Source organism: Maniola jurtina, chromosome 6 (genome assembly GCF_905333055.1).
Source record: "Maniola jurtina chromosome 6, ilManJurt1.1, whole genome shotgun sequence".
In the NCBI taxonomy this organism is placed as follows: Eukaryota; Metazoa; Arthropoda; class Insecta; order Lepidoptera; family Nymphalidae; genus Maniola; species Maniola jurtina.
The window spans coordinates 10,386,623-10,413,969 of NC_060034.1; the positions used below are offsets into that span (position 1 = coordinate 10,386,623).

The window sequence follows — 27,347 nt, forward strand, 5'->3', positions numbered from 1 at the left end:
AGTCCGCTACTATCTTACAATGCATCATCACTTACCACCAGGTGAGATTGAAGTCAAGGGATAACTTGTATCGGAACAAAAAAAAAGTAAACTGTGTAAAACTACAGTATACCTGCATGCTACTGGAGAGCGGCAGCGGCGCGGGCAGCGCGCTGGCGGCATCGAGCATGCAGCGCCGCAGCAGCGCGCGCAGCAGCTCGCGGTCGCGCCGCCCGTCCGCGCGCGCGGCGTACAGCGCGCCGCACAGCTCGCGCGCCGCGTCCCCGCCACCCGCCTGCTGCGCGGCCGCGCGGCTCGCGCTCACGTCGCCCCACTCCCATGCGTACCAGCGCGACCAACCTGCGATGTTACACCTTCAATCAATTTAAAATAGACTAGCACTTACGAGCAGCTTTAATCAGACCTGCTGGCAAGTGATGATGCAGCCTAAGGGTAAGTTCGCTTGCCTAGAAGATGCCTCTTCACTCTTTACTTGAAGGTAAAGTGGTCAAAGGGTACTTTAAAAGTGGAAGAGAAAACTGATGTCAGAAGGGCATTCCATATCCTAGCAGATCGAATTAGAGGCAATACCTTGCGGGATGTAGGCGCGACGCTCCTGCACCAGTGCGTGGAACAGCGCGAGACGCGCAAAGAGCCCTAGTAGCACCGCGTCGCCCTGCACGCGGCCCCACGCGCTCAACGTGTTGCACACGTTGCGCTTCACACCTTCTGCTGCCTGAACATTACAAAATACACAGTTACTTGTATGGATGTCTAGTCTATAACAATAAATAATCTACACGCTAAGGAAGTGAAACTTCTTCGAGTTGTTTCGGTATGCTGTATGCACGCTTCGAGGAGTAACGGCATGAATGCAACTTCTTTGCAACCATGTGAAACAAGGGTCCTGCGTGGACCCTTGTTTCACATGGTTGCAACAGTCAGGTTGCGGGCCGATGACTTATGATGTTTCCCTTAGAACAGTTTCAAGGCGCCCGTTTGTTATTAATAAAAAAAATATATACGTTTCTACGTCATTTGATTTTTCAGCTTTTTAACATTTTACCACCCTTCTGATCAAATTACTTTTCTTTATCTAACTTTTTCCTACCATGTCTAAATAGGTTTTAAAAATACAAATTGCAATACTGAGCTTATTGTGATAAGCAAAGGAGACAAAGTACCCAATATACTTTGTGATGAACGACGTTTCATGGGATAAAGGATTCCTTCACACTCAAGACCCCTCAAGCAAACTTAATGAATATTTAGAGCTCCGAGAATATATTAGCGTGTATTTGAATATTATGATCACTAGAACAAAATAGTCAAAAAGGCACAGCAATGGAAAGGTGAATTAGACCAACCTCAAGAACAACGTTAATGCACATATTCGATAAATTCGTGGGAATATCGCGATCTTCAGCTAATATCCATAATCGAAATTCATCGCCAAAATCGCTTCCCTGAAAAGCAAAAAGAAAATTCTTTATATTTTGTGAATATAACTCACGCGAATATAAGAGTGCATCGGCATTTTAATTCCACGGACACGTACGAAGCGATTTGCCTCCTCGTTTCTAATTTGAACCGCTAGGATATGGAACGCCCTTCCGGCATCAGTTTGCCCCTCCACTTTTAATATGTCTATATTAAACACCACCTTCACATCAAGAGTGAATGGCTTCTTTAAGGCAAGCAAGTTCTATCTTAGGCTGCATCTTCACTTGCTAGCAGGTCTAATTTCAGCCAAGCGCTAGCCTATAATTTTCTTTAAAAAGGTAACACTGTCTTCGTATGGGCGAACTCAAAGCGTGTTTGTTCGTTTGTAATATGCTTGGGAACTACTTACCGGCCTCTGTGCGAGTGACGCGAGGAAGGAAAGCAAGTCTCGCGTGAAAGGCGAGGCGCCCACCAGTATGGCGAGCCAACCTCCACCTCGGCTGGTTTCCAGAGCTGTTTCCCAAGAGGTACGGCCTTCTTCTATTCCCACCTAAATGTAATGTTACGCAAATCAATGCCAGATACACTAAGCGAAACACAAACTAGAAGACATGACCATAATGGTATTATGGGCACGTCGTCTTTCTTTCTTACGAAACTCTAAAAATACATGAAATAAATAGGGGTAGGTTGATACCGTGAGCAGGGTACGCGAGTTAGCGTACGCGTGCGCAGCGAGCGCGTCAGCCGCATGCGCCGCCAGCAGCAGCACGGGCCGCGCGGGCGCCGCCCAGCGCGCCGCCGCGCCCACGCTCTCCCCGCCCGCAACGCTACCGGCTCCTGACAAAAGAGTACGAAGATTGACAGCTAGAATGTCACGATCGCAATCATCTCTGAATTGATTGGTTTGCGCTTGCTCACTATTGGCTACAATTGCTATTCTAATATTTCAACCAGCCAACCACAACAATTGCGATTGTAATAATGATTGACATGATGATGAATATGATTCCGAAAAACCTGCATAAACAAGTTTTTCGGAATTAACTTAAAATGTACTTAGTGTGAGATTTTACATCACACCAATATTGATAGAATTCGAGTGTCGTTAGTACAAACTTATAAAATAGTGAGATAGAGTAGAGGGTTTGGGCCTCTTTTGTTACCCAAAGTGAAAAGTCCTAAAATAAACGAGCTGTTGAAATATAGAAATCGAGTAAAGTGGTAGTAGGAATCCTCTATCTTCTGGAGGAGCTTGGAAATGCCGATTATGAAATTACGTACCTAGTAGATCATCCACAAATGCAATGATTGCTCTGTACAGACTGTCAGGTCGCATGGCTGCTACCGCGACAATGTTTTCAAATAAACTTAGATTCAGTTTGCCGATAGCATGCAGATCCCCTGACTTTTGGAATTCCAACCAATTGTCAGATTTATCGAGAGAAAGTCTTGCAAATAAGTCGTCATCCTGCACCTGCAGAAATGTAATTTAAAGGCTTAGTTCTTGTTGACTCGTAAAATCAAAGATTTCATTTTGTTACATGTGACAGTCTGTCGTCAGCATTAGGTACTCAACCAAACAGAAGTAGAAAAGACGAGCCTATACCTCTCTGTCAAATGTATAAGACGGTCATTTTATATAGTCCCGTCAACAAAGTGATTTTTTTGACAGATTTTTGCAAAAAAATTAGTGCGAAACTCTACTCCTGTTTGATTAAGTACTTATTGGCTGCCATGTCCGTGTCGGATAAAAATATAAATTTTAAGATAGTAATACCTAATAAAAAGTACTTATTGGTTGTCAATTACATACCTTTATTTGTGCTAATTTTTTCACACAATCATCGCTTAGCCACTGGTACTGTTTTTTAATTTCGATAACCACATTTTTGTCCTCAATAAGACTAAAGTTTCCAATTAATAATTGCCACATCTGTGAATATATTTTTTTGTGAAAATACATTGCTTTTATTAAGTTTTACTTGAGTTACCTTTTATTTCAAAACTTAGTTACCTTTTCCGGTATGAGATGGTCGTAGACTTGTCTCAGCAAGTGCATGACACAGATATACTTGTCTTTCTTGTGCAAGCTGAGTAGTACGCGCTCTATGATTCTTCTCGTAAAATACTTTGTGACTTCCACTGAGTTTATATTTTTGGGATCATTCTAAAAAAGAAAGAATCAAGCGTCAAACAAGCCGAGATGAAAATTTATAACACTAGCATTCGATGCAATACTCTACGTACAAATCTTCTTAGTTGACCCAGAAGTTCATACTCTGAATTTTGTAGTTCAAATCAGTAGATTTCAAATAAGTTATTGCTCGCAAACTTAGGAATGTCAATACAAAGAAAGAGTCAAATCTTCGTTAATCTAAGCCTGCCGAAAAGGTTTGTTATATCTGTTTGTATACTATGAAGGTTGGAAAAACGATATGTTCAAGGAAAAAAAAACTGTGAACCTAATGACTTACCCCTGTTCTACGAACTGCGCTTACAAAGACGTCAAGTACAGCATCCATCGGCAGAGATACTAGCGGTCTCTGAGAGCTCAACTGTTTCACCGCGAGCGCCAAATGCGCAGCACGAATCGCACTGGCCTCATAAGCCTCACAAGCTGCCTTCGTCTCCACTTCAATAGTCTTCGCTGAAGTCAGGGCTTCCGATATAGTAACGCTAGTCGTACGCGTCTTTTTGAGAGACGCGAGTAGATTCGCATCGTGTAATATATCACTGTTGCTAGACAGATCTTTGAGAAGATTCTCCTGTTAACAAATTTAAAGGCATAAAGATTATTCAATAAGGGACATGTTTTCCAAGTTATTCCGTTATTATTTACTAGCGGTTTATAGCGAAAAACATACCTGTAATTCATATTGCTGTTTTTGTAGGGTAGCCCTCGTTAATTTAATTTCTTTCGATTTTTCATTCATTTCAGGATTTTGTTTTTGCATCGCATAGTGGACTAATTGATCTAAAACAGTTAAAGATTGTATTAATATTTATCATTTAAAAAATCCTATGTTCAGCGCAGAGACACTAGCCGATCTATTGAACGCGTTTTGCTTGAAATCACTCCAAGTGAGGCTATTTTTTTGCCTCAACAGAAATAGTGCGCCCCTAAGCACGATTCGCATACGCATGCACACGGCAGCAGCCGACCGGCTGTTAACGCAGAATGCGCGAGCATTTCCAGCTTAGTGTGTGACATGCATGAACTTTAAATGTCAAATAATTAGCAACAATTTTCTTTAATGCAATAATGAAATTAAAGAAACTTGACAATTGATTGTCAAGTTAGATTGAATCATACTTAACAATTTATTAGCTTGTCCCAAAATGACTAGGCACAAAATAATCTCTCACTCTTTTTTTAAAAATCCTAGAGCTTGGCTGCAATCAGACCTGCTGGTAGTGATGATGCAGCAGATATAAAGATAGAGCGCGCTTGTCTAGAAGATGTCTATTCACTCTTGACTTGAATGTACCCATATTAAATTAAGGTCTAGCATATGGAAGGTAGTTCCATATGCTAGCGGTTCGAAGTAAAGTTCTTGACTGTAACTCACCGACAAGCGCATGAAGTCTTGCAGTGAAATGCAAGGGTGCGAGCCTCGTCAGCACATGCGGCGATACTCGCGTCAATAGCTTCGCGTCGCGCGTCACGAGCAGCGCTCGCGTTTTGCCTGAACTTATTATGCTCCACCACCATTCCTCTATGTTTTCCACTTCAGTTACCACTATGACTCGGTTCAACCTTGTAAATTTAAAAGGTAATTTTATAATTGGGTGTGTCATTTAGAATTTTCCTAGCATAGATTCAAGTTTTTTAAATCCTTTGAGAACTCTTTAATTTTTCGGGATAAAAGTACTCTATGTCACTCTCCAGCTCTTTAATAATATTATATCTTTAATAATTTAATAATATTATACCATATTCTAGCAAATAAACACTTCTTATTCTTATTCTTATTCTTAACTATGTCTGTGCAAAAAGTCAAGCCGATCCTTTGCACCGTTGCAGCGCGATTGAAGCCAACACACCAATAAACCAAGGAACAAACACACTTTCGTGTTTATGATATATAAGTAGTGATAAAAGTGATGAGAAAATTGCGGAGAGCCAAATGACTACCAAGCGAGACAGGCTGAGACCTATAGAGCATATTTCGACTTTGGTCAAACGTATGACAGTGTTAAAACGAGATATAAATTACAATGAAATAGCCGGCCTGAATGGATGAAGGCAAGTCAAATGAAAAATGTCGGTAATATAGCTCACCTAACCGCATACTGCAGAGCGGTGTGGAGCTTGTCACTGTGCTGAGGAACGAAATCGCTCGGCGTAGCGGCGAGTGTGTGGCCGAGCCATGCCTCTGCCTCGCGCTCCGGGTCGATGATCAATGGCGTTAGGCTGCACGCGTGTGCCTCAAGATACTTTGAAAATAAATGATGATTATTATTATCTAAATCGGTAGGAAAAACATTTTGAATCAGTGATAGGTGCATATATTGAAGATTCAAAAGTACTTTTAAAAGTTTATTTGAATAAAAATCTTTCTATTTCTATTTCAAGACCGCGTGATATTATTTTTAGCTACTAAAAGAATGTTTTCCAAAAATATCTCGTAACTTTAACCACTTCTAAGGCCGGAGATCTATAGAGCACACTATGACTTTGCTCAGACTAAAGACACTGTTAAAACGAGACAGCGTTATAACGCTGGCATAAATTTGTCTCGCTTTAACTGAAACTTAACAGGGCTCTCTCCGTCACTCGTTTCATACAACCTTAGTCCCAATTTCATTTGAATATTAAGCAACCAATGTCCATGAAATTTTGCAGACATATTCTAGAAACTTAATATCTGTGTCTGTGGTGTTTTAGATTTTTCTAAAAATATGTAGTTTTAAGATTACAGGGGCTCAAAGATTTGTATGAAAATTTTTAAGACTGCGTAACTTTGAAACCGAATATTTTAACAGAAATCTGGAAAACCACAGACATAGATATTAGTTTCTAGAATATGTATACAAAATTTCATGGACTTCGGTTGCTTAATATTCAAATGCAATTGGAACTAAGTTTGTATGAAACGAGTGACGGAAAGAGCCCTCTTAAGTCTAAGCAAAGTCATAGTGCGCTCTATAGATTTTAACCTAACACCACTTTTGGTTAATTACCTGATCAATAAACACAGCATTTTTGATGGCAGACTGATCTTGTGACAGACCATCTGCCTCCCATTTTAACTGCTTCTCAGCGGTTGAAAGAAAGTTAATAACAGAGAACGAAGAGTCTTCAAAGTTTAATAATACTCCCCACTTTTTCAAGTAATTCCTAAAATACAAGAGTTCAATAGTACACGCATATTTATTACAAAAGTTGATGATCTATCTAACTAAACTGGTGTGCTTTCATGGTCTAACTACCCAGATGCATTGTGCTTATGTCTCACTGGCTGATGCCCGCGACTTCGTTCCCGTGGACATAGGTTTTTAAAAATCTCATGGGAACTAATTAATTTTCCAGGATATAAAGCAGCCTATGTGTTAATCCAGGGTATAATCTATCTCCATTGTATATTTCAGCCAAATCCGTCCAGTAGTTTTTACGTGAAAGAGTAACAAACATCCATCCATTACATACAAACTTTCTCGTTTATAATATTAAGTAGAATGTTCGCTGGCGATAGCACGTGCAAATCTCTGTGGTGCACGCAATAACGCTCACATTCTCTTACATCCTTTAACGTTTTTGACGCACATAGCGACATACGCAATTTATAATTATCAATTAATACCATGCGAAGACACATGTGCTATTTAAAACCGTATCAGCGTAGACCAATCGAGTAAAATCGATTAATAAATCGATTGATAAACTTACCTCGACTGGGGTTCAGTTAAATCTGACAAATATACAAGATATCCAGCTGCCAGTAGTGATCTTTGGTTTAATTCTAGTATTTCCCGTGAAATATTTTGCAACTGGAAAAAATAAAACATGTAATTATTCTACGTGTTATATATGTTACGGGCAACGTGATTAACTGGGAATTATTAATAAGGACCGGCCATTATTAATAATGCCCAAGAGCGATGGGCAAAGTGATTAATTTATCACTTTGACCGGCCATTATTAATAATGCCCGACGGCCCGTGGTCCATGTAATAAGTCAGTGTTTGAGATAGCTTGAATTTATCACTTGGACCGGGAAGTATGAATAATTCCCTACTTGTAGCCGGGCAATTTGATAAATTGGACCGCGGCCGTTGGCAGGGGCGCGTACGTGCGGGGGGGAGGGCCTTAGGTTAAGTTAGGTTAAGTTAGCTCCTCTTCCATTTGCAGAGGAGGCTCGAGTCACCCACTGCTGGTCATAAGATTATCGAAGCTATCCATCCCATACTCGAGGATTGGACGAAAAGGAAGCATGAGCACACACGTTCCACCTTGTTCAGGTTCTTACGGAGCACGGGTGCTTTAGAAGATATCTGTGCAGGGTGGCGCGAAGAGAGCCCACAGAGGAATGTCTCAGACACAGCACAACATACGCTGGCTGAGTGCCCTACGTGAGCGGAGCTTCGCTAGTCACTGGTGGATATTATGGGGCAGGACCTCTCATTGCCCGCCGTGACTAAATCCATGGTGGACAGTGAGAGGCCTGGCAAGCGGTGGTCTCCTTCAGCGAGGAAGTAATGACGCAGAAGGAGGCAGCGGAGCGGCTGAGAGAGGAAGCCGAAAGCCCTTGTTTCCGGCGAGCCTTAAACGGTGTTGGGGCCCCTTTTAGTCCCAGAGCTGGGCCTGCCTTGGCGGGCGCCGTTAGCTGGGTCGCAGTTGAATACGTTCGTGTCCCTGTGCCCAGCAACAACGATTGAGACGGTAAGCCATGGGGTTTAGTCGGTAAGAGACCGACATAACCACCTCGCCTCCCCGAGCACGGTGGTATCCATCAGGATTTTCCCACGTATAAAAAAAAAGCTTTGGTTAGGTTAGGTTCTTTCATTTAATAAACAAAAACACTACAGTTCACCTATTTTATTACTTTGCCCAAGAAAGGGTGGGCCTTATTCATAATGGCCGGGAAAAGTGATTAATCATGCTGTTTTAATCACATTGCCCAATTGAGTCGGGCATTATTAATACAGACCGGCCATTATTAATAGTGCCCGGACTTATCAAATTGCCCGTAACATATATACATAATAAATACCTGCCATTGCTGTTCATCATCAGCTCAAGTATTTTTGTTACATATTATGTGGTAACATCTAACTATCTAAAACCTGACATTAAAATCTGTGTAAAGTCAGACGAGAGAAAAAAAACTATCTGTTTACCGATTGAAAATAAGTCCTCATTCAAATTACCCAAAATTACTAGAATTAAACCTCATTAAAAAAATTTGGGCAATTGTTCTCTATAAGTACGTTAGATTGGTGGTAAATTCTGTATTTCTATGGCGCTTCTGTATTTTACGCATAGTATTTCCTTATACAATTCTCGTTACGAAAAAAGTGCACTGTAGTTGAATTGGTTGGGTATCATAATATGAGCATAAACAAAACAGAAACCACTTTCGTGTTCTGTAGGTACTTGTGCACTTACGTCAGCCTCCCAAGACTCATACTCGTGAGCCAGTTGGTCGAGCAAGTCTCGCGCCGCCTGTATGGTGTTCACAGCAGTTGAGAGTCGTAGTTCGATCGCAGCCGCTTCTCGTGTGTGTTGCCCCAATTGCTCTTTGAGAGCTGCCACGCGCTCGTCCACTGTCGCCAGGCCACTGGACAGGGCGGCTAATTCGGCTTCCGCTTGGTGCAAGTTTCTATATTTGACAAATAAAAACAGGTTTACTTTTCGTTTCTGTTACTCAAGAAACAAGATTCAAGACAGTTTATCACCAGATCGATCGTGTTAGACCTCATAAATTAACTTAACTTTTCTTCAAAATCGACACACATATCGAATTGGTAGAGGATCCCCACGACTTCATCCGCATGGATTTAGGGTTCTAAATTATTATGTTATTAAATAGAAAGGAGTCACGATCCTCAGCAATGATGTATAACAATTATGTAAGTTTAATTGTGGAGCTGTCACTGCTGCTGTGGCTACACGCTGTCGAGCATGTACGCGTCTGCACGCCGTTTGAGTACTCGAACCTTTTGTAGTCCTGACTCCTGAGAGTAAATAATTTGAGCCGAACCGTAGAGTTCGTATTGCACGGAGAGAAGCAAGGAATCGAATGGAAACGCTTATTATTCTATCTCACTCACACACAACACACATGTATAGTATGTAAATAAATGAAAGGGCATGAGTCCAATAAGTACTTGTGGAGTTGTCGCTGCTGTAGTTGCAGCGGCTGCACGCGAGCGAGCGCGCGCGCGTAGGCGAGGTTGGCGCGCACCCACGCAGCCAGCGGCGCGCATGCCGCGCTCGCGCGCTTGGCAGTTGCCTGCTCGAACGATGCGCCGCGTTTCTCCAACAACTTCTCCACTGATAGTACCGCTTCTGCGCTGATTTGGCTCGCGTCCAAGCACCTACATAAAGTGTGCTTTGTAATCGTCGTCGTCGCTAAGTAATAGTCATCCACGACTGGACATAGATCTCTTGTAAAAATTTCCACACGCCACGATATACTTTTTGGGTATGATACCACGTTGTTACATTAAAAGCAAAGATATTATAAAACTTTAGATAGGCGAGGCTCAAACATTCTATTTTAAAAAGTGAAGACAAATTCGTATGCATGTGACACACATGCGCGTAGCGGCACAGATTACATAGATCTATACTGGCAAGGTATTTACGCTACTTACGTTATTTACGCTAAGTTATTTAAAATTTTTAGAAAAAGTACTATCTATAATTTGATTTCTGAACTCAATATTGAATACTCAACTTCCTACTAGGTGTTCAGTAAAACAAACCTAATATCCTCTTTGACACCGCGTTTAGAGAGGAAGTTCTTCATGGAATGCCAGGAAGTGTCCGCGATGCCCATGAGACGGAGTACACCTTCTAAAACATCGCGCACCACATCAGGCGGCGCTCGCAGTGAACGTACCTAAAATTTTCAAAACTTTTGACATCCAGACTAATCATATAAAAGAAGAAAAAGCCTATATCTGCCTTTCCAAACCTTTATATCATAGCTCAGCCATTTAACCGATTTTACAGAAGTTTGGTGCAGAGATAGCTTTTTCTTTTTATTATAGGATAGGCTTATGCTTGCATACCGGGGACGGACATAGGCCTCTTTTTGTCCCTGGAAAATCGAAGAGTTTCCAAGAGATTTCTAAAAACGTAAAATCTACGTGGAAAAAATTGCGGGTACCATCTATTTGATACAGAGTTAGCTTGCATCTTGGAGCTATAAGCTACTTTTTATCCCGGGAAATCAATAGATTCCCACGATATTTTTAAAAACCTAAATCCACGCGGAAGAAGGCATGCGCAACATCTGGTTCCAAATAAAACTCATTATATTTTATCATTGGATACAAAGAAATGACATTTTTTTTTGCGCCTCCTTACAATTCCAGGCACATTCACCCAAGAAATGGCTGGTGTCTTTTTCAAATGATTAAAATATTGACTGAAACTTTACTTCGCTGAGAGATTCTGGTCGAATATCGCCGACGGCAGCGCGCGCTGCAGCTATAATTGGCTCGACTGATGCTAGTTCTGTTTCGATTTCCTTTTTCCTGAAAACAGTAATGGCTATAAAGCACCTTTAATTTTTTGTTTTTAATATTTTGATCACATGACTGCAGAACAAATGCTGTCATTTTAACTTCTTGGTTTCGCGCTGTATCAAAACATTCTATGGACTTACCTATTCTGGACTTATGTAATTCTAGTTTTTAGCAGTTAAAACTGTTGTAATGTAACAAACAACTATCAATCAAAACTAGTTTTACTAGGTAAAATTTTAAACTCAAAACAGGTCTTAACTTTAGCATATAAAATAATTTCTTGTTTACAACAGGGATATGGAAACCTAGCCAATTATGCAAACCGTTGAACTTATGTATACATATACTTCATAGAAGTTTGTATTTTGTCATACCGAATCTGCAGTTTCTCATTCTCGAGTTCAATATTCTTCTTCAACTCGTGCATTTCTTCCTTCTTGTCGGTGGTAGCGCGCACAGTAGCGCCGATTTGATCTAACGCCTGGTTGGCCTTCGCTTGTTTCTCTGACAACGCAACTTCTTGCACGGCGGCTTCTTCTTGTAAAGTTGCCACTTCGCTGCGTGCCCGTTTCAGCGCTTCTACGCCCGCCTACAGTTTGTACAATTTGTATATACTTAGTAATAACGAGGATGATGAATGTGTTTGTGGGTAAAAAAAATGTTTAAATTTAGGTAGTGTGAAATAGGGTTTGTTGATTAGACAGAGATAGCATACTAAAATTGTGACCCGAAGCATGATGCCAAAGCAGACAGCAGGCCGGGCTGGCTTAGTCACGTGACTCAAGACATATATACATCCGCGAAGGGGAGCGTTGGCGGCTCCCGATCCCCTTCTTCATAATAGAGTGTGTACGTGTGTGTAAGAGAGAGAGGGGGGGGGGGGATTTCAGTGATGTGTGAGCTGTATCGTATCCTTGCGTTGTAACAACAGTCGCTGTTTACACTCAATCTATAAATATTGATTAAAACTAATTAGAAAATACCATTTATTTGCGGAATTACTTACAGATAATGTATTCTGCCGTTGCAATAATGATTGCTTTTTGTTGCTTAAAATGTGGTAGTACGTTCTTATGAAGTGCATGTAGCGGCACGGCGCACGGACCCATTCTGTTTCTAGGCTTTTGTAAATGCTAACAAATCCTTCGATAGGAATGCTGTCTAGTTCTTCTTTAAACATTTCTTGGGCGTTTTCTTTTATTAACCTGAAAGTTTTCAATTACTTCAGTCCATAAATAAGAAAGTTACTTTGAATTTATTTATTATTTTATCACACAACTGCTTCTATACTATATCTTTTATTCCTAAGTACAATTTATACTAACTTGTTCGAGAATTGTTCGAGATAATATTTAACTACAAGACATGGGTGTTATTTAAAATAGCATTTCAAATAGATTGTCCAATGTTACAAAAACTCAACATATAACTAGTTTTCTATTTATACTAGATTTTTATACCAACTTCCCTGTGTATATACTCTACATCTACTATACTCGTACATTGAGGTTAAATTAAAAAAAATTAGTATCAAGTGTGTCAAGATAATAAAAAAGTGTATAAAAATAAGTGCAAATACTCTACCTCTCTCAAAATAAGTGCAAGTGCAGTAACCACGCAATGTGCAGGGTACCTCTGTACGACAAGCGAAGGCATCTGACGCAAGGTCTCGTTGGACCAGTGGTCCAGCCAACACAGCCTGCTTGTACTGTGTAATAGTGGATGCGAAGTGAGCAGTTGGTTCAAGTTCTCTTGATCTTTATCCAGGCAAATCATTATGCCTAGATTCTGTTTTACGTCTGAAAGATTTCAAAAGAAGTTGTCTTCTGGTCGAATTTTATGGAATGCGATTAAATTGACTTATTTTCGCTATTTTAAGGTCCATAGCGGTGATAGCCTTTGAGCTAAGGCTGAGATCTATAGCACTTAAAACGAGACAACGTTATACCGTTAGCATAAATCTGTCTCGTTTTAACTGAAACTTAAGTCTAAGCAAAGTCAAAGTGCGTTCTGTGAATTTCAACCTAAGAGTTCGGCCAACGATTCAGAGGGTCCAGGATTGGACCCTGGGCACACACTTCTAACTTTTCGGAGTTACGAGAGTTCTCAATAATGTTCTCAAAAGTTTGTGACGTCCGTCAATCCACACTTGGTGTGATGGACTATACGCTAAACCCTTCTCATTCTGTAAAGAAACACGTCCTCATGTCCTCAGTAGTGTACTTGAATGTCCATAATAAAAATTGAATAACGATGACTTATGATGAGCTTTCTAAACCAAATTTCTCCTAGTGACTACAAAATCAAAACGTGTGTGCCTTGTTTGTCTCTTAGAAATCTTTATTTAGGTTGATCAGGAGTACTTTGTAAATTTCCTAGATAGGATTTGATACAACAATACTGACCAATAGGTAAAGGACTAGATTTCAATCCAAATCTATTTAGAAATTGATTTATACTCCAAAATTGGTTAACAATTTTTATTCGTAATGTTTTCGCCAAAACGTACCTGTTAAGCTTTGTTGCGACTGCTGTACTTGTCCCAATGATGCTCCAATGTTGGACGGAAGCACATGTATAGATTTCGCTTTAAGAAATGCCTCTACGAATGCTAGTATATCATCTGTGGCCACCGCTTCACAAATCACCAGTAACGTACGGGACCCTTCGCTTGCTGACGTCAGCACCTGAGGTATCATTTGAACAGATTTTACCGAAATTCAGAATTTTATTTGGGACCATAATTATAGGGGGGTAATGATGACTGGCGTGATGGGAAACAGTATGCGAGTCAATGTCAAATCAAAATATGTTTATTTCGGGATCATGTCGATAAATTAGAATATTATAATTAAAAACTTGAATGGTCTAGTACTACTTTCGCAACAATGCCGGAGATTAATACAGTCAAGTCTGGACACAATTATCTTCAGAATGTTGTTGGAGCTGCCCTTCACTCTCTAAGCAAATGGCAAAGGATTTCAATCAAATATGTTTCAGGAATCCATGAAAAAGATCACAAGGAATTTGTAATTCCAGATGCTGTCGATAATGCCATATTATTCCAGTATTCTCGTGATAGATATACATACACGACTGAGTAGAAATCTTAAGTAATCAAGATAGAAATAGATAGAAAAGTGTATGTGTGTATGTATTACGTTTTTAAAGACGTTGTTGAACTGGTTGCGTTGGTCGACGATGTACAAGTTAGCGGAGAGCGCGGTGCACACTATGGAGGCGGCGGCGCGGCGGCCGGTACCGGCCGAGCCGATGCACGTCACGGCACCGCCGTTTAGCTGCAAGTATACGATAAATTACACCCTGCTGCTGAGAAGGACGTGTGGGTTTGTTGTGACTACGCATACCAATCGACTATTAAGCAATGTTTACGTGTCTCGACTATTAAGTCAGTAACTGGGTGATGGATTTTGTAGGTCTTTTGGCCTTTGGCATCTCTGTGCCTTGGAGAGCACGTGAAGTCTTCAGTTCATATTATTATATAAATGTAACCTATGAGTTGCGATCTCCTTGTAGAGTTATATTATGAGGATGAATCTGAGAACCTACCACATTGTTATCCCAAGTAAACTCCTACCCAGAATTAATAGAAAGGATTCATGATCCTCAGCAATGAGGAATACGATGCACGGAGAGCTGATATAGGCCATCGTACGGGCGACTATTACCTCGCGAGCTCCTGCGAAAACCCTCACCAGTGCAACTCGAGGGTGACGATGACAACGATGCGAGCATTACTGGACTTGATAAATCTAGGCACGCGCTGCGAGTTAGGCGTCCCTTTTTTGCGTTCATTAGACCTCTTCCATTGATATTTTCACTGATTTTCAGCAAGCTGTCTTAAAAACAATTTACATAAATAAAATACTCTTACTTAAATACTTACAGCAAGCGATATAGCCGAGCACAAAACTGATAACTCTGCACACACTTCCATACCGGTATCACCAAACGTGCGTTCGTCATCTGTTACTGTAATATTATAGTGAAAAATATTATTATTATTATTTTACTCCACGTAGTAACAGCAAAATATAGTATCCGATCAAACTTTCGGCTTCGGTCATCTTCGCCCAAAAAAAACAACTTCCGGCCATACCTTCGGCTTCAGCCAAAAAAGACCGAAGATTCGGCCAGAGCCAAAGGTTTCTAGCAAGCGCCGAAATTGAACGAACGACGCGCGACTGGACTGATTGTACTTATTATATCAGCTACGCTTATGCAAATAAGTATTATATCTGATCTGCAAATTTTAGAAGTGTAATTATTTATGACAACATAAAATTAAGAAACATTATTTTATTCACATTTAGCCAATCACACCATATCTGCGCAGTTAAATGCGTGCGTGTGAACGGCAAGACGGTATCCCGCGCAGATCCAAAAGCTGCTAAAGATTGGACTGCGCAGTTCTCGGTCTTTAGTTTTAATTGCGCAGGCAAGACGGAGCGTGTAGCCGGAGCTTTAGAGCTACTAAACTTGCGGCTTTGGTTTCGGCCGAAGATTGTGGCAATAGCCGATTGATCGGTTTCGGCTTCCTCCAGAAATCGACCTTCTTCGCTCGGACACTAGCAGAATATGATAAACTTCATCAACTTACGGCATTGGTTAATAACTTTCTGTGTACTTTGGTACCACTCCTTATAATCAACTGATTCTAAGTACACTCCATCGCCACGCACTTTTGGTTTAAAGAACAATTCGGTATTATCAGTTTTAAGGAAATTACGAAGTACGGCATTGAATTGAGACTTCTCTTCGTCGGTTACGAGCCTTTCTCGAAATATCATAATGACCTCCATTTTGATAGCCTTAAAATAGAAGAGTAAATATGAAAAAAAATTACAGAACTTCGGTTTTTATAACACTAACTAAAGAAAAAAATTGTGTTTGAAATAAATATAAAAGATTTAAATTAATTCTTACTATGAGCAAATCTGTCATATTAGATGATGGATACCATTTAATATTCTCACACCATTTCTTAAGATGCGAAGGATTCCAGACGTAGTGTGGCTTTGAGTGGTAGGTTTCTGTAATCTATAAAAATAAAACTCATCAAAACCCATTAATATATGTTAATCTTAATATATAAAAATGAATCCCTATTTCCTTTGGTCACGCCATATCTTGAGAACGATTGCACTAAATTGGATATTTCTTTTTTTTTGTTGTGTTTGTAATTGTCAGGACAAGGTGTGAGTGAAATTTTTTTTTTAATAATATACATTTTTGGAAATCCACGGGAAAAGACATTTCCCGCGGGACGCGTACAAAGTAGCGGGCAACAGCAAGTTACTAAATATAATGTAATTGAAATCTCTACTAACCTCTTTGTAAAAAGTAAACATGTTCCGAGCCAGAACAGAGATATCATTATCTGATATATTATTGCCAACACTTTCTGACAAATAATTTCTCGATAGTTCCAATAGTTCTTCTTCCTCTGGCTCACTATAACCAAAAAATATGAAACGCGTAACTATTAAATTCGTTACATAAGATTTTTGGAGTTTAGACAAATATCGGGCCCCTCTTGCCTCTAAATTATATATTCTATATTCTATTCTCATCCATTTTCAATATTGCACCCTCTACTAGTTCAAAACTGCTTCAACAAAAAACCTTTTTTAGAAAATAAGGGAATAATTTACAGAAGATATTAAAGTTATAAAAAAGTTTTAGGAGTTATTGTGTTTTGAAAATACATAAGGTAAAGTTACTAATTACAGATTTTTTGTGCTCGGGATGAGAAACTGAGTTTACGTCAAAAGGCAAAGTTTTCGTTGTTAAAGGAGTTGGAATTATTCCGGCACGATGCCGTGTAGAAACCAACGGGATGTAGAACCAATGAGAACTGTCATACTATATATGTATAATGTTATACTATATATGTATAATGTATATACTATATATGTATGTGATATGTAGACTATATCAACACTTACCACCAGATGAGATTGCGTCAAGAGGTAAATAGTTTTGACCTAGGGGTGGGCTCTAGGACTTACGGTAGAACAATAGGCACAAGCATAGCGGCTAGTCGCGGAGACAATAGGGCGTGTGAAGTTGCTGTGGCGACGACACAGACGCGGCCCGTGTTGTACCACTGCGGACCACCTTCCTCTCGCGCCCAGAATCCATTTTGCTGTATTAACTGTAAGGGACAGTGCATAGTCTTTTAAGGCCGACGATTTTTGTCAGCCCTAACTTAGACTATCTACGGTCTATTTGGGTTGCAAAATGCACCAGGCTCAGTTTTCATCTAGTGTACTTACACTTTACCGTAGCTACGGTAAAGTGATCTCCAGAGGCCATTCCTATCTCCTGGTGTTATGTTTAACTACAGATTTAAGAAAAAATGTAAGTGTCTTCTAGAAAAGGGAATATTTTTAAATTTTCACGAGGAATTTTTTTTACGCTGATCTGGTGGTCAAAAATAAGTTTGGGAACGAACCTGCAGTAAAAAGGAATGCACTAACGAGGAGCCCCAAGAGTCTCGACATGCGCGATGTAGCGAGCGAACCAGCACAGTCACGCGACTCGCGCTAGCGCCCGCGCGTCCGCCGCTACTTACCACATTTTTCTAAAAACAGAAGAGCACTTTCACGTTTCGTACCCTCTCTCTCGCACAATCTAACTATTTCAAAGTCTGCAGTCTGACACTTTTACAATTATTGTAAACATTTTGAAAACTTCATCACTTCACACACACATTATTTTCCATCAGGTAAGATTGTAGTCAAGCGCTTGCCTATAATGAATTAAAAAAAACTTATCTTGATCTTGATTTATTTGCAAGTTTTTTGAAGAATAATAGTTTTTCTTACTCTTTTTAACTCGGCAATAATATCCACTGGCTTTAAAATGGGAGTACAGTCGATTGTTATTACGGTGGAGTTGGATTCCTTTAGTATGTATTCGGCTAACGTACTGAAACAAAAAAATGAGTAGGATGCACAAATTCACACTAACAACCCTTCTAGCTTCAAGGATGACCTAATAGACTGCAAGAGTATTTTGAATTCAGACAGCAAAAGGACATCATTCACGTTTCATACATGTTTGGACCAAAAAATGAAAGTGCCGGCCAGAAAAAAAGAGTACGATATTCGGATAGAATACATAATTTCTATCATTTTTTACTATGACGTCCAATCTGTGCGCACAATGGTTACGTCGTAATAACATAAAAAATAAAATATTTTTTTTTAATTCTTAGGTGATAAAAAAGGTTGGAGTGTCATTATAATATAAAAAATATTGTATTAAAAGTAACTTACATGACCGCAAAATACTCAAGGTCAAATCCTAGTGGTCAAAATAATATAAAAACGTACTATTTAACACATTCATTTTCTTTATAATAAAGAATGTTGTCTTTTTAGAGTCAATCATTACTGGTTACTCTCTCTCTCTCAAAACTTCAAATGGAATTCCGAGAAATAATGAAAAGGGACGGCTACCTGGGTGCGTGAACGCATTGTTATTGGTTGCCGACCGCCCGCGCCACGCCAGCGTCACCAGCCTGCAGCCAGTCAGTTATCCATGCGACTTTGGTTACATCGGACGGCTATCGTGACATTACTCTCTTGTTCTTTGAAGCTTTTACGCAGCTCTGTGGCTTATTAACTGACATTATGAACGTACAATTGTGTATTTCGTGTCGTGTGCCTATTGGTGATCGCCGAAGTTATAGTTGGACATCCCGTGAATCACAACACATCGAAATCGCACAGTTTGTTATTGAAGATCTACTGGATCATCAGGTAAGGATTGTATTATCACTATATCGAATGAATATGCCTAAGATATTTACTACGAACAAACATCATAATACTCATGTACATATAACCTAAGCCGCATTTACTGCTATGTGTTTTTTAACAAATACAAGTTTTCAAATAAAGAGGGCCCCCCGCCCTCCGCAGATTTATTATTTTTTTATTTAATGATATATTACTAAGCTGATAAACATTTTTTTCAGAGTGAACCTACAGATGTTATATGCCGTTTTTTTGTTTCTTCTCTGATTTAAGCTCGGAGTGTTGGCCAATAAATCAGAGAATTGTTCAGCAGTAAGACCAGTCCAATCGTGGAACTCTTTGTTATTGATCAATTCATAATGCTCAAAATCTAAAACTTCTGTTTTAATGTGGTTTATTAACAACCTTAGCGCACTAACGATCTGTGCAGAATTAAAATCTTGAATTAAATTGTCTTGCATAGCAAGTAAATGCCATTCATCTTGCTCGAGGTGTGTGCTGCAAACACGACTGTTTTCTGATATTAATACACTGTATCGGCAAAGAACACGTAGAATAATGTTTTCTGATATTCTGTGTCTTGTTGTGTCTACACAGTGTTGAAATACACAAGAGTTTGCCGTATTACTAGTTCGGACATATCCAGGTAAAACTGTAGAATGAGGCACAGCGTCAACTCCTTCGCCTGCAACATCAGGTTCTTCGTTGTCAGGTTGTTCCTGCACTTCACGTTGACGTCGGAGATATTGCCGCTCGGCCCTTTGCCAACAAGGTCTTTATTTGAAAACTTGTATTTGTTAAAAAACACATAGCAGTAAATGCGGCTTAGGTTATATGTACATGAGTATTATGATGTTTGTTCGTAGTAAATATCTTAGGCATATTCATTCGATATAGTGATAATACAATCCTTACCTGATGATCCAGTAGATCTTCAATAACAAACTGTGCGATTTCGATGTGTTGTGATTCACGGGATGTCCAACTATAACTTCGGCGATCACCAATAGGCACACGACACGAAATACACAATTGTACGTTCATAATGTCAGTTAATAAGCCACAGAGCTGCGTAAAAGCTTCAAAGAACAAGAGAGTAATGTCACGATAGCCGTCCGATGTAACCAAAGTCGCATGGATAACTGACTGGCTGCAGGCTGGTGACGCTGGCGTGGCGCGGGCGGTCGGCAACCAATAACAATGCGTTCACGCACCCAGGTAGCCGTCCCTTTTCATTATTTCTCGGAATTCCATTTGAAGTTTTGAGAGAGAGAGAGTAACCAGTAATGATTGACTCTAAAAAGACAACATTCTTTATTATAAAGAAAATGAATGTGTTAAATAGTACGTTTTTATATTATTTTGACCACTAGGATTTGACCTTGAGTATTTTGCGGTCATGTAAGTTACTTTTAATACAATATTTTTTATATTATAATGACACTCCAACCTTTTTTATCACCTAAGAATTAAAAAAAATATATTTTATTTTTTATGTTATTACGACGTAACCATTGTGCGCACAGATTGGACGTCATAGTAAAAAATGATAGAAATTATGTATTCTATCCGAATATCGTACTTTTTTTTTCTGGCCGGCACTTTCATTTTTTGGTCCAAAATGAATGATGTCCTTTAAGATGATTACAAATTAGGAATAAGTTTACATATCCACTTTGTCTTTTGTGCATTATGGTAATGAATAAGAATTACCTAAACCGAAAAAATAACAGCACAAAAGGCAAACTAAATTATTCTAGTGAGAATTCTCTTCTTTGGGCAAGTGTAAACGGACATATTCATGTACACTATAAAAGGTGTGCCATACAAAATTCCAGTTATATTTTATGCGAGCGCCCCACCGAGCGTACCGGGAATATAAATTGACACTTTGTGTCAAAGTGTTCATGTTGTTTATATCGCCAGATGTCACATCACTAACATTTTATTGCGAGTACGCTCACGTGACGCTCACTGCTGCAAAAGCGGCAAAATGGCGAAAACCAAGTTGCTTCAAAAACAGATCGGTAATCCCAAGTCCAGCATACTTGTATTAGTAGAGGACAGTGATCTCTCATCTCTTCTCTCACTCAGAATGAGGCGTGTACTATGATTGTGCTTACTTTTTAGCGCAGGAATCGGGTCCGATAATAACAAAGTGCTGGTAGTTATGCGCCGCGGCGCGCAGGGCCGGCTCGCACGCACGCACTCGCACGGAGCGATACAACGCATCCGACCACTCATTGTGCGTATTTGCCATTACATCCACGCCCATCATTGGTGACATCTGAAGCTTTAAAGTTAAAACAATATTTATCCAAATAGCAACCGCCCGCAGTTTCCTGAAGCGAAAATATAAACGTTCTTAATTCTCTATTCCGTGGGAATTTCGAATTCGGCATTTATTCCTTATCTACCATATATAACAATTTATTTAGATTATTAAATAATTTTCACAAGCCCAAAGTAATACAATTTAACTGTTGCCACTGGTTTATAAAGATGATTCTATCAATAAACCGGCAATAACTTTTTGGACAATACTTTTTAAAGACGGATTACTTACTTCATCATAAAAACTGTCGACAGCACTGTTTTTCAGTAAGCCTGCAACACTGCGTTGCACTGCCAAGCAAACTATTTCGTCGGAATTGATGTGGACTGCAGTTGAGTTTGTATCTTGTGCAATGTATTCAAATTGAGTTAGGATTTGTCTAACCTGAAATGTTTTTCAATGTTTAACAATTTTTTAAAAATAAATAAAGCGAGCAAATGAGCGGGCGGGTTATCTGATGTTAAGTGATCACCGCCGCCCATGAACTTTTGTAGCACCAGAGGACCCGCCGTAGTGCGGGTAAAATTGCTTGCGGCAATAGCGTGCTGTGCGGTTGCAGAAAAAGAAGGGTGGAATGAGGTCAAACAACTCCTCAGAACACTCCCCATTACAATGCTCTGAATGAAACATGATCACGTACAGCGTACTGGGGATAAAGTGCAACAGTTTACAGCCATTTTCCCCATTGGAATTAAGTTCGATTGTCAATTAAATGGATATTTATCGATGTAGTTTAGAGATTCGTATCAAATTCAAATTCAAAATTCTAATTAAAAATATTTTTTTATTCATTTAGACTTTTACAAGTTCTTTTGAATCGTCAAAAGCATCTACCACTGGTTCGGAATGCCTTTCCTACCGAGAAGAACACACATACATTCAAATTAGCATCATTATATTTATAACTTACCAAAGACATACAGGAATGTTTAACAATGACATCAGATTTATGTTTGTTAAGCCATTGTATGAATTTCTTCACTGCTTGATGCAGCAGTGGCATCGCTAACTTCGCACTTTCCTTCTCAAATTCGGTTTTTTGTACCCAATTTTCCAAAATTTCCTCAGCACAGTTGCTTTCATCGCTGAAATTATTACGTGCATTAGTTTTTTTTAACTACATTACTGATTTCTAAGTGTTTTTGATTTAAAGTTTTGTGACATTAAAAAAGTATACCCACAAACAAAAATTTTGATAACTAATTGATGTAATGGTGGTAATTAATTACGTGAGCTCAAAACTAAACTGGTCTGAGAAGTCCCAAAACAATCTCAGCTGGTCTAAGTTTTTGTCATAAGATAGGCAGACTTAACATTTTAGAACATTATGGAGAACTCTTACTTTTCTCTCATTGTTAAGGCAAACAACATTTAATTGCTTAAAACGCACATAACAACGAAAAGAAAAAAAAATTGTAATCAACAACTAATTTAATTATGTACCTACAATTAGCAAAAAAAATATTAGATTGATTGAAAGTGTTGCTCGAGATCAAACCCCGGACATTAACCACTACGCTATCACAGTCTTCAAATAAAAAATTACTAGCAATGATTACCTTAATAATATGATACCCATTCGCGATATTGTCGCCGGTGATGCGTGCTCCAGGCTATGCGTTTCGAATATGAAGTTGACATTGTGTGAGAACTGCACGCGCCAACCCGATGGCAGCGTCAGCAGTCGGTTATCATCAAGCACTGAGTTCAACGCTTCGATCCATTCCGGCTCGATGTCGCCGTCGCAAACCACCCACGACCACACGTCTACGAACATTTTCATCTTAACTTATATTGGCATCCCCTACACTATCGGGGCGATAGCCTCACCGTACCATCAAATTCAAGAGTATCTAAGGTTAAAATTTATAGACCGCACTTTGATTTTGCTTAGACTTATGCCAGTGGCATAACTCTCTATAGATCTCAGCCTATCCTTCCTACTATCAGAACCTTGATCTCAGGACATGATTTCACCGACTGTAGATTTTTGTAACGTTGTCTCCCCATAGATCTTGTTCAGAAAAAATGCAGTGTTTGAATCGTATCACACTGAAGAAGTTTATGCAAGCGATGATTACACTAACTGTAGGTAAATTACATTTTTAATTAAATAAAATATAGATATTTGTACAAAGTTATACTTTACCATCGGGCTGATTGGACACTTGTAGTGCGATGGTGGACATAACGCCGTCGGTCCATTGACGAGTGTCGAGCTCGATGTGCCCCAATAACCAGCTGCGATTCATTGCTTTGGGGTATATCACATGCTCCATAATGCTCTTTCCTTGCAATGTAAGTGCCTGAAAGTATTACAGTGTGTATACGCTCTTATATGTACTCGTATGTATTTCCAATTTTCATTTACAGAGTGCAGGATGGAGTATTTTTACATTTAATTCCTACCCTAACGCAGTGGGTGTACGGGTAAATACGAATTCCCCTTGCACCCACTGGTGGGAGAAGCCTGTGGGTGCACGGGTAGCTCCCCGGAGCGGAGACATGAGAGAGGCAGACAAGTAATATACGTTCGGAATGTGGCGATGATGGAGGCAATGTTGCGGCTACTGTGGACTGCCCAATGCACAAAGGTATTAATTATTTCAACACTAAAATGTCAAAACGCGCCTTTCCACTATCTGCGTTTACCATATTATAATACTTACAGTTTTAAGCATTTGTCTAATAGTGCTTTTACCGGAGCCCGGTGGACCGACTATTACTACTCCCATTCTTTGTTGTAACTGTTCGTAAAGCTCCATACACTTTTGCATCTAAAAAATGTTAAGACAACAAAAATGTACCTAATATTAATTTAGGATTTAAAATACAAAATAAATAATAAATACTGAAGAATAAAATCATAATCTGAAAATCTATTGATAATAATAGTTATTATTAATCGTAAAATTACCTGAAGTTTATTATGCACTAAGCCAAGGTGTTTCACTGTGGCTTCAAGAGAAGAATAAATCGGATCTATGGAAGCTTTTTCTTCTGGTACCTCGGCGAAAACCATAGACAAAATGTTTTCAAATCTGAAATGTTTTGTTCGTGCTAAACAGACTTATCTCCTATGCTGTCCAATTGAGGCTGAAGTTTGTAAAAGGTATGTAAAGGATTGTAAGACATTACTATTTACCTAGAACGGACGGTTCAACAAACTTTCGAATTAGTTCGCTACTATTATAGTTGTTACATATCGTTTTAATTATACTACATACAACCAGCTTTTACAAAAGCCATGTTCATCTCTATATATGTTCGTTACGTATGCGTTTGCGCATTTTTATCAGATTCAATCAAAACTTTATCAGTTGTTTTATGTTTAACAGCTCAGAAGGGTACTGAAGGGCCTACAGTGCTTACCTCTCGGCGTCATACTGCGTAAGCTTGGACAGGTTGTTGAGGCGCAGCACTTTTCGCAACAGAGCACGTTGTTGTTCGGGCGGTGCAGACGCGTGTGTCGCGAGCGCTGCGCCGCAGCTGCCCACCGCCGCCTTCAGAGCGCGCAGACCCCAGTCATAATGCCTTTGACCGCTCAAAAGAGTACTGAAAAGTGGGTAATTCGACGGATGGTTTGGTTACTTTGTACATCTTCATACAATCGACTTGTTTTTTTTACCTGTGCATATAGAGCGATGTTGCCGATAAATGTCACTTACTTTCGACGACATCCTAGTTAAAACAAGAGTGAATAGGAATCTTCTAAGTAAAGTGTCCCATCTTAGTTTACATCGTCACTTTCCATAAGGTGTGAATGTGGTCAAGCGTGTGCCTATAGTGAATACAAAAAGTATCAGTGTTACAATTTTATAAAGTAGATTCACCTGGCTAGTGTGAAGACGGTGTCCAGATCAGCGGCGAGTACATGCGGCTGTGCGGCGGCGTGAGCGGCCAACAGCCGCGCAGCAAGCTCGCGGCGAGGCGGCGCGCGCAGCGCCAGCGGCCGCAGGGCGTGCTGCAAGGCCGCCGGCAACGCGCGCCGCCCGCCGTACCCGCGCCCCAAAGGATTCATTGTTGCTGCCACGCCGCACCACTCCGACACTTGAATCTAAAACGAACGCAGTACATCTGGACTCTTTGTGCCAGAGAGCAAACACATGCCAGGTTAGGCTGTTCGTCTTATCTTATACATACTTGTATCAACCTTTGCCACCAGGTAAGATTCACTCTATCACAACCATTATGTAATATGTCAACTCAACTAGTGCAACCGGGAGACCTTTCAATTTAATGTTTGTGAAGAAGCTGTTATAGAAACAATACTTGCTTCTTGCGCGTTATACTCCACAATACGAGCAAGAATCAAGAGGAAACTTTTAAACAAAAACCCCTTCCTGTTTATACTAACCTGCTTTCCGTTGAGCAATGCCACAGGCTCGACGGTTGGTGTCCGGTTGTGCGTGGCCGCAAGCAGTGACGCGAACTGATGCGACACAGCGGCGAGGGTGTCGGCCGAGAGTCGATTGAACTCGTCGAAGCAACCCCAGGCGCCGCAGCGCGCTACTCCGCTTAGCAAACGCCCCATGCACTGGGTGTCCATGGCCTAAGTTAAAATCCATTCTAAGTATATTTTAGGTATAAATACGAAAGTGTATTTATTTGCCTGTCTGCTAGTTTTTTACGGCCCACCCGTCAATCAATTTTGACGAAATTTGGTCAATTTTGGTCAGAGATAGTTTACACCTCGGAAACGGATATAGGCTACTTTGTATTGCGGAAAATCAAACCGCTCCCCAAGGGTTTTATACAAATTCTAAATCCATATGGACGAAATCACAGGCATCATCTATTCGGTAAAGAGATAGCTTGCATCGCGAAGATGAATTCACGCGGACGAGGTCGCGGGCATCATTTAGTTCTATATCAGGGGGCACGGCAGTGCCCCCCCAAGACGAGCCAAACGGCAGCCGGGGCGCTACGTACCTTTTTCTCGAAGTGTTTAATATTTGTAAAATATGGGGATAGATATGACTTACCTCGTCACAGTTAAAGACTAATACCAAACGCCCAACTAAGCCGCCTAAAGCTTTCACCGATTCTGTTTTCCCAGTTCCAGCAGGACCAAACGGATTGCCTACTAGCCCAAGATGTAGAGACTGAAAAAAGAGTTACATATTACGACAACATATATCTACATATTAATAGTACGCATGCGATAACATGGCGAATATAATTACGGGGTATTCCCCGATTAATAACAACAAATTACTAGTTGCAATGTTTATTATACATTAAAATAGCCATTACGACAAATACATACTTACCGATGGAGCAACATACCTTACTACTAGTACATCAAGCGTCTAAAAACTAGTAAAAAGCTCTCCCACATAATATAATTATTACAAAGATGTAAGCTTGAAAGTTAATAAATATTTATACGTAAAAACAAACATAATTATGTCTATCTCTTTTAGCCTTATTATATAATATTACCTGAGCATCATATTATATTACAGACAGCGCATTTATTGACAAACGTAAAAAATAAAATTAGGTCCAGTTAATAGTTATTGACTAGACAAAAACCATGATTATAATAATTCAGCACATTTTGCGATTGCGGCACGCTCTAGTAATATGACATTTCCCTAGATATGGTTTGACGGATGGTTTCCGGTATATATATGATGACTTCCCTGGCGCAATGGTGAGCGCTGCGGTCATATAAATAGCCCTGGGTTCGATTTCCGGCAGCGCCACTTATTGAATTTATAAATTTTAAATTGTCTATGGTCAGATGGGAGATTTCGACCGTTACCACCAAAGCCGTTCAGCCACGCAATTCAGAATTCCGGTACGAGGCCAGGTAGAAATCGATTAAAACCTATACCCGTTTAATAATAATTGTTCCCATTTTAGACTGCATCGTCTCTTTCCAGCGGATAAAATCGCAGTCAATGGTTAACTTATATCGGAAGAAAATATAATAGGTACCTGAGTCAAAATAAGAAAGCTCTCGTCCGTGGTTTCGGTACGCACAAATTGTCCGGTACTCACACCGAGATATTCATAGGAGTATGAAATCTGCGCCAATCCCATTTTAGCCACAACTTCCTTAGTGCTTAGCAAGTAAAATCTGTGGCAAATTT

At 39.9% G+C, this 27,347-nt stretch overlaps 1 protein-coding gene across 2 annotated transcripts in view; it reads right to left on the bottom strand.

Annotated features, from left to right (window-relative positions):
- Positions 1-27,347, bottom strand: part of LOC123866132 (cytoplasmic dynein 2 heavy chain 1) — a 66,047-nt gene that overhangs the window by 4,599 nt on the left and 34,101 nt on the right. Inside the window, exons 29-70 of one of the 2 annotated variants that reach the window (XM_045907490.1) lie at positions 27,193-27,334; positions 26,232-26,351; positions 25,604-25,798; positions 25,080-25,303; positions 24,619-24,801; positions 24,164-24,287; positions 23,916-24,023; positions 23,396-23,552; positions 22,806-23,013; positions 22,157-22,331; positions 21,478-21,630; positions 21,035-21,204; positions 17,976-18,078; positions 17,603-17,731; positions 17,157-17,302; positions 16,476-16,599; positions 16,072-16,185; positions 15,746-15,956; positions 15,032-15,117; positions 14,286-14,423; positions 13,634-13,811; positions 12,758-12,923; positions 12,131-12,329; positions 11,499-11,713; positions 11,037-11,133; positions 10,357-10,493; positions 9,757-9,966; positions 9,035-9,248; positions 7,316-7,416; positions 6,610-6,766; positions 5,708-5,862; positions 4,995-5,182; positions 4,290-4,399; positions 3,900-4,190; positions 3,440-3,592; positions 3,239-3,358; positions 2,707-2,899; positions 2,120-2,262; positions 1,832-1,972; positions 1,347-1,445; positions 571-715; positions 113-339 (exon numbers count right to left, since the gene is read on the bottom strand). In XM_045907490.1, coding sequence (XP_045763446.1) covers positions 113-339; positions 571-715; positions 1,347-1,445; positions 1,832-1,972; positions 2,120-2,262; positions 2,707-2,899; positions 3,239-3,358; positions 3,440-3,592; positions 3,900-4,190; positions 4,290-4,399; positions 4,995-5,182; positions 5,708-5,862; positions 6,610-6,766; positions 7,316-7,416; positions 9,035-9,248; positions 9,757-9,966; positions 10,357-10,493; positions 11,037-11,133; positions 11,499-11,713; positions 12,131-12,329; positions 12,758-12,923; positions 13,634-13,811; positions 14,286-14,423; positions 15,032-15,117; positions 15,746-15,956; positions 16,072-16,185; positions 16,476-16,599; positions 17,157-17,302; positions 17,603-17,731; positions 17,976-18,078; positions 21,035-21,204; positions 21,478-21,630; positions 22,157-22,331; positions 22,806-23,013; positions 23,396-23,552; positions 23,916-24,023; positions 24,164-24,287; positions 24,619-24,801; positions 25,080-25,303; positions 25,604-25,798; positions 26,232-26,351; positions 27,193-27,334 — 6,649 coding nt within the window. Of the gene's footprint in view, positions 1-112; positions 340-570; positions 716-1,346; positions 1,446-1,827; positions 1,973-2,119; positions 2,263-2,706; positions 2,900-3,238; positions 3,359-3,439; positions 3,593-3,899; positions 4,191-4,289; positions 4,400-4,994; positions 5,183-5,707; positions 5,863-6,609; positions 6,767-7,315; positions 7,417-9,034; positions 9,249-9,756; positions 9,967-10,356; positions 10,494-11,036; positions 11,134-11,498; positions 11,714-12,130; positions 12,330-12,757; positions 12,924-13,633; positions 13,812-14,285; positions 14,424-15,031; positions 15,118-15,745; positions 15,957-16,071; positions 16,186-16,475; positions 16,600-17,156; positions 17,303-17,602; positions 17,732-17,975; positions 18,079-21,034; positions 21,205-21,477; positions 21,631-22,156; positions 22,332-22,805; positions 23,014-23,395; positions 23,553-23,915; positions 24,024-24,163; positions 24,288-24,618; positions 24,802-25,079; positions 25,304-25,603; positions 25,799-26,231; positions 26,352-27,192; positions 27,335-27,347 lie in introns of those variants that run through there. The other variant, XR_006796140.1, reaches the window with a different exon arrangement.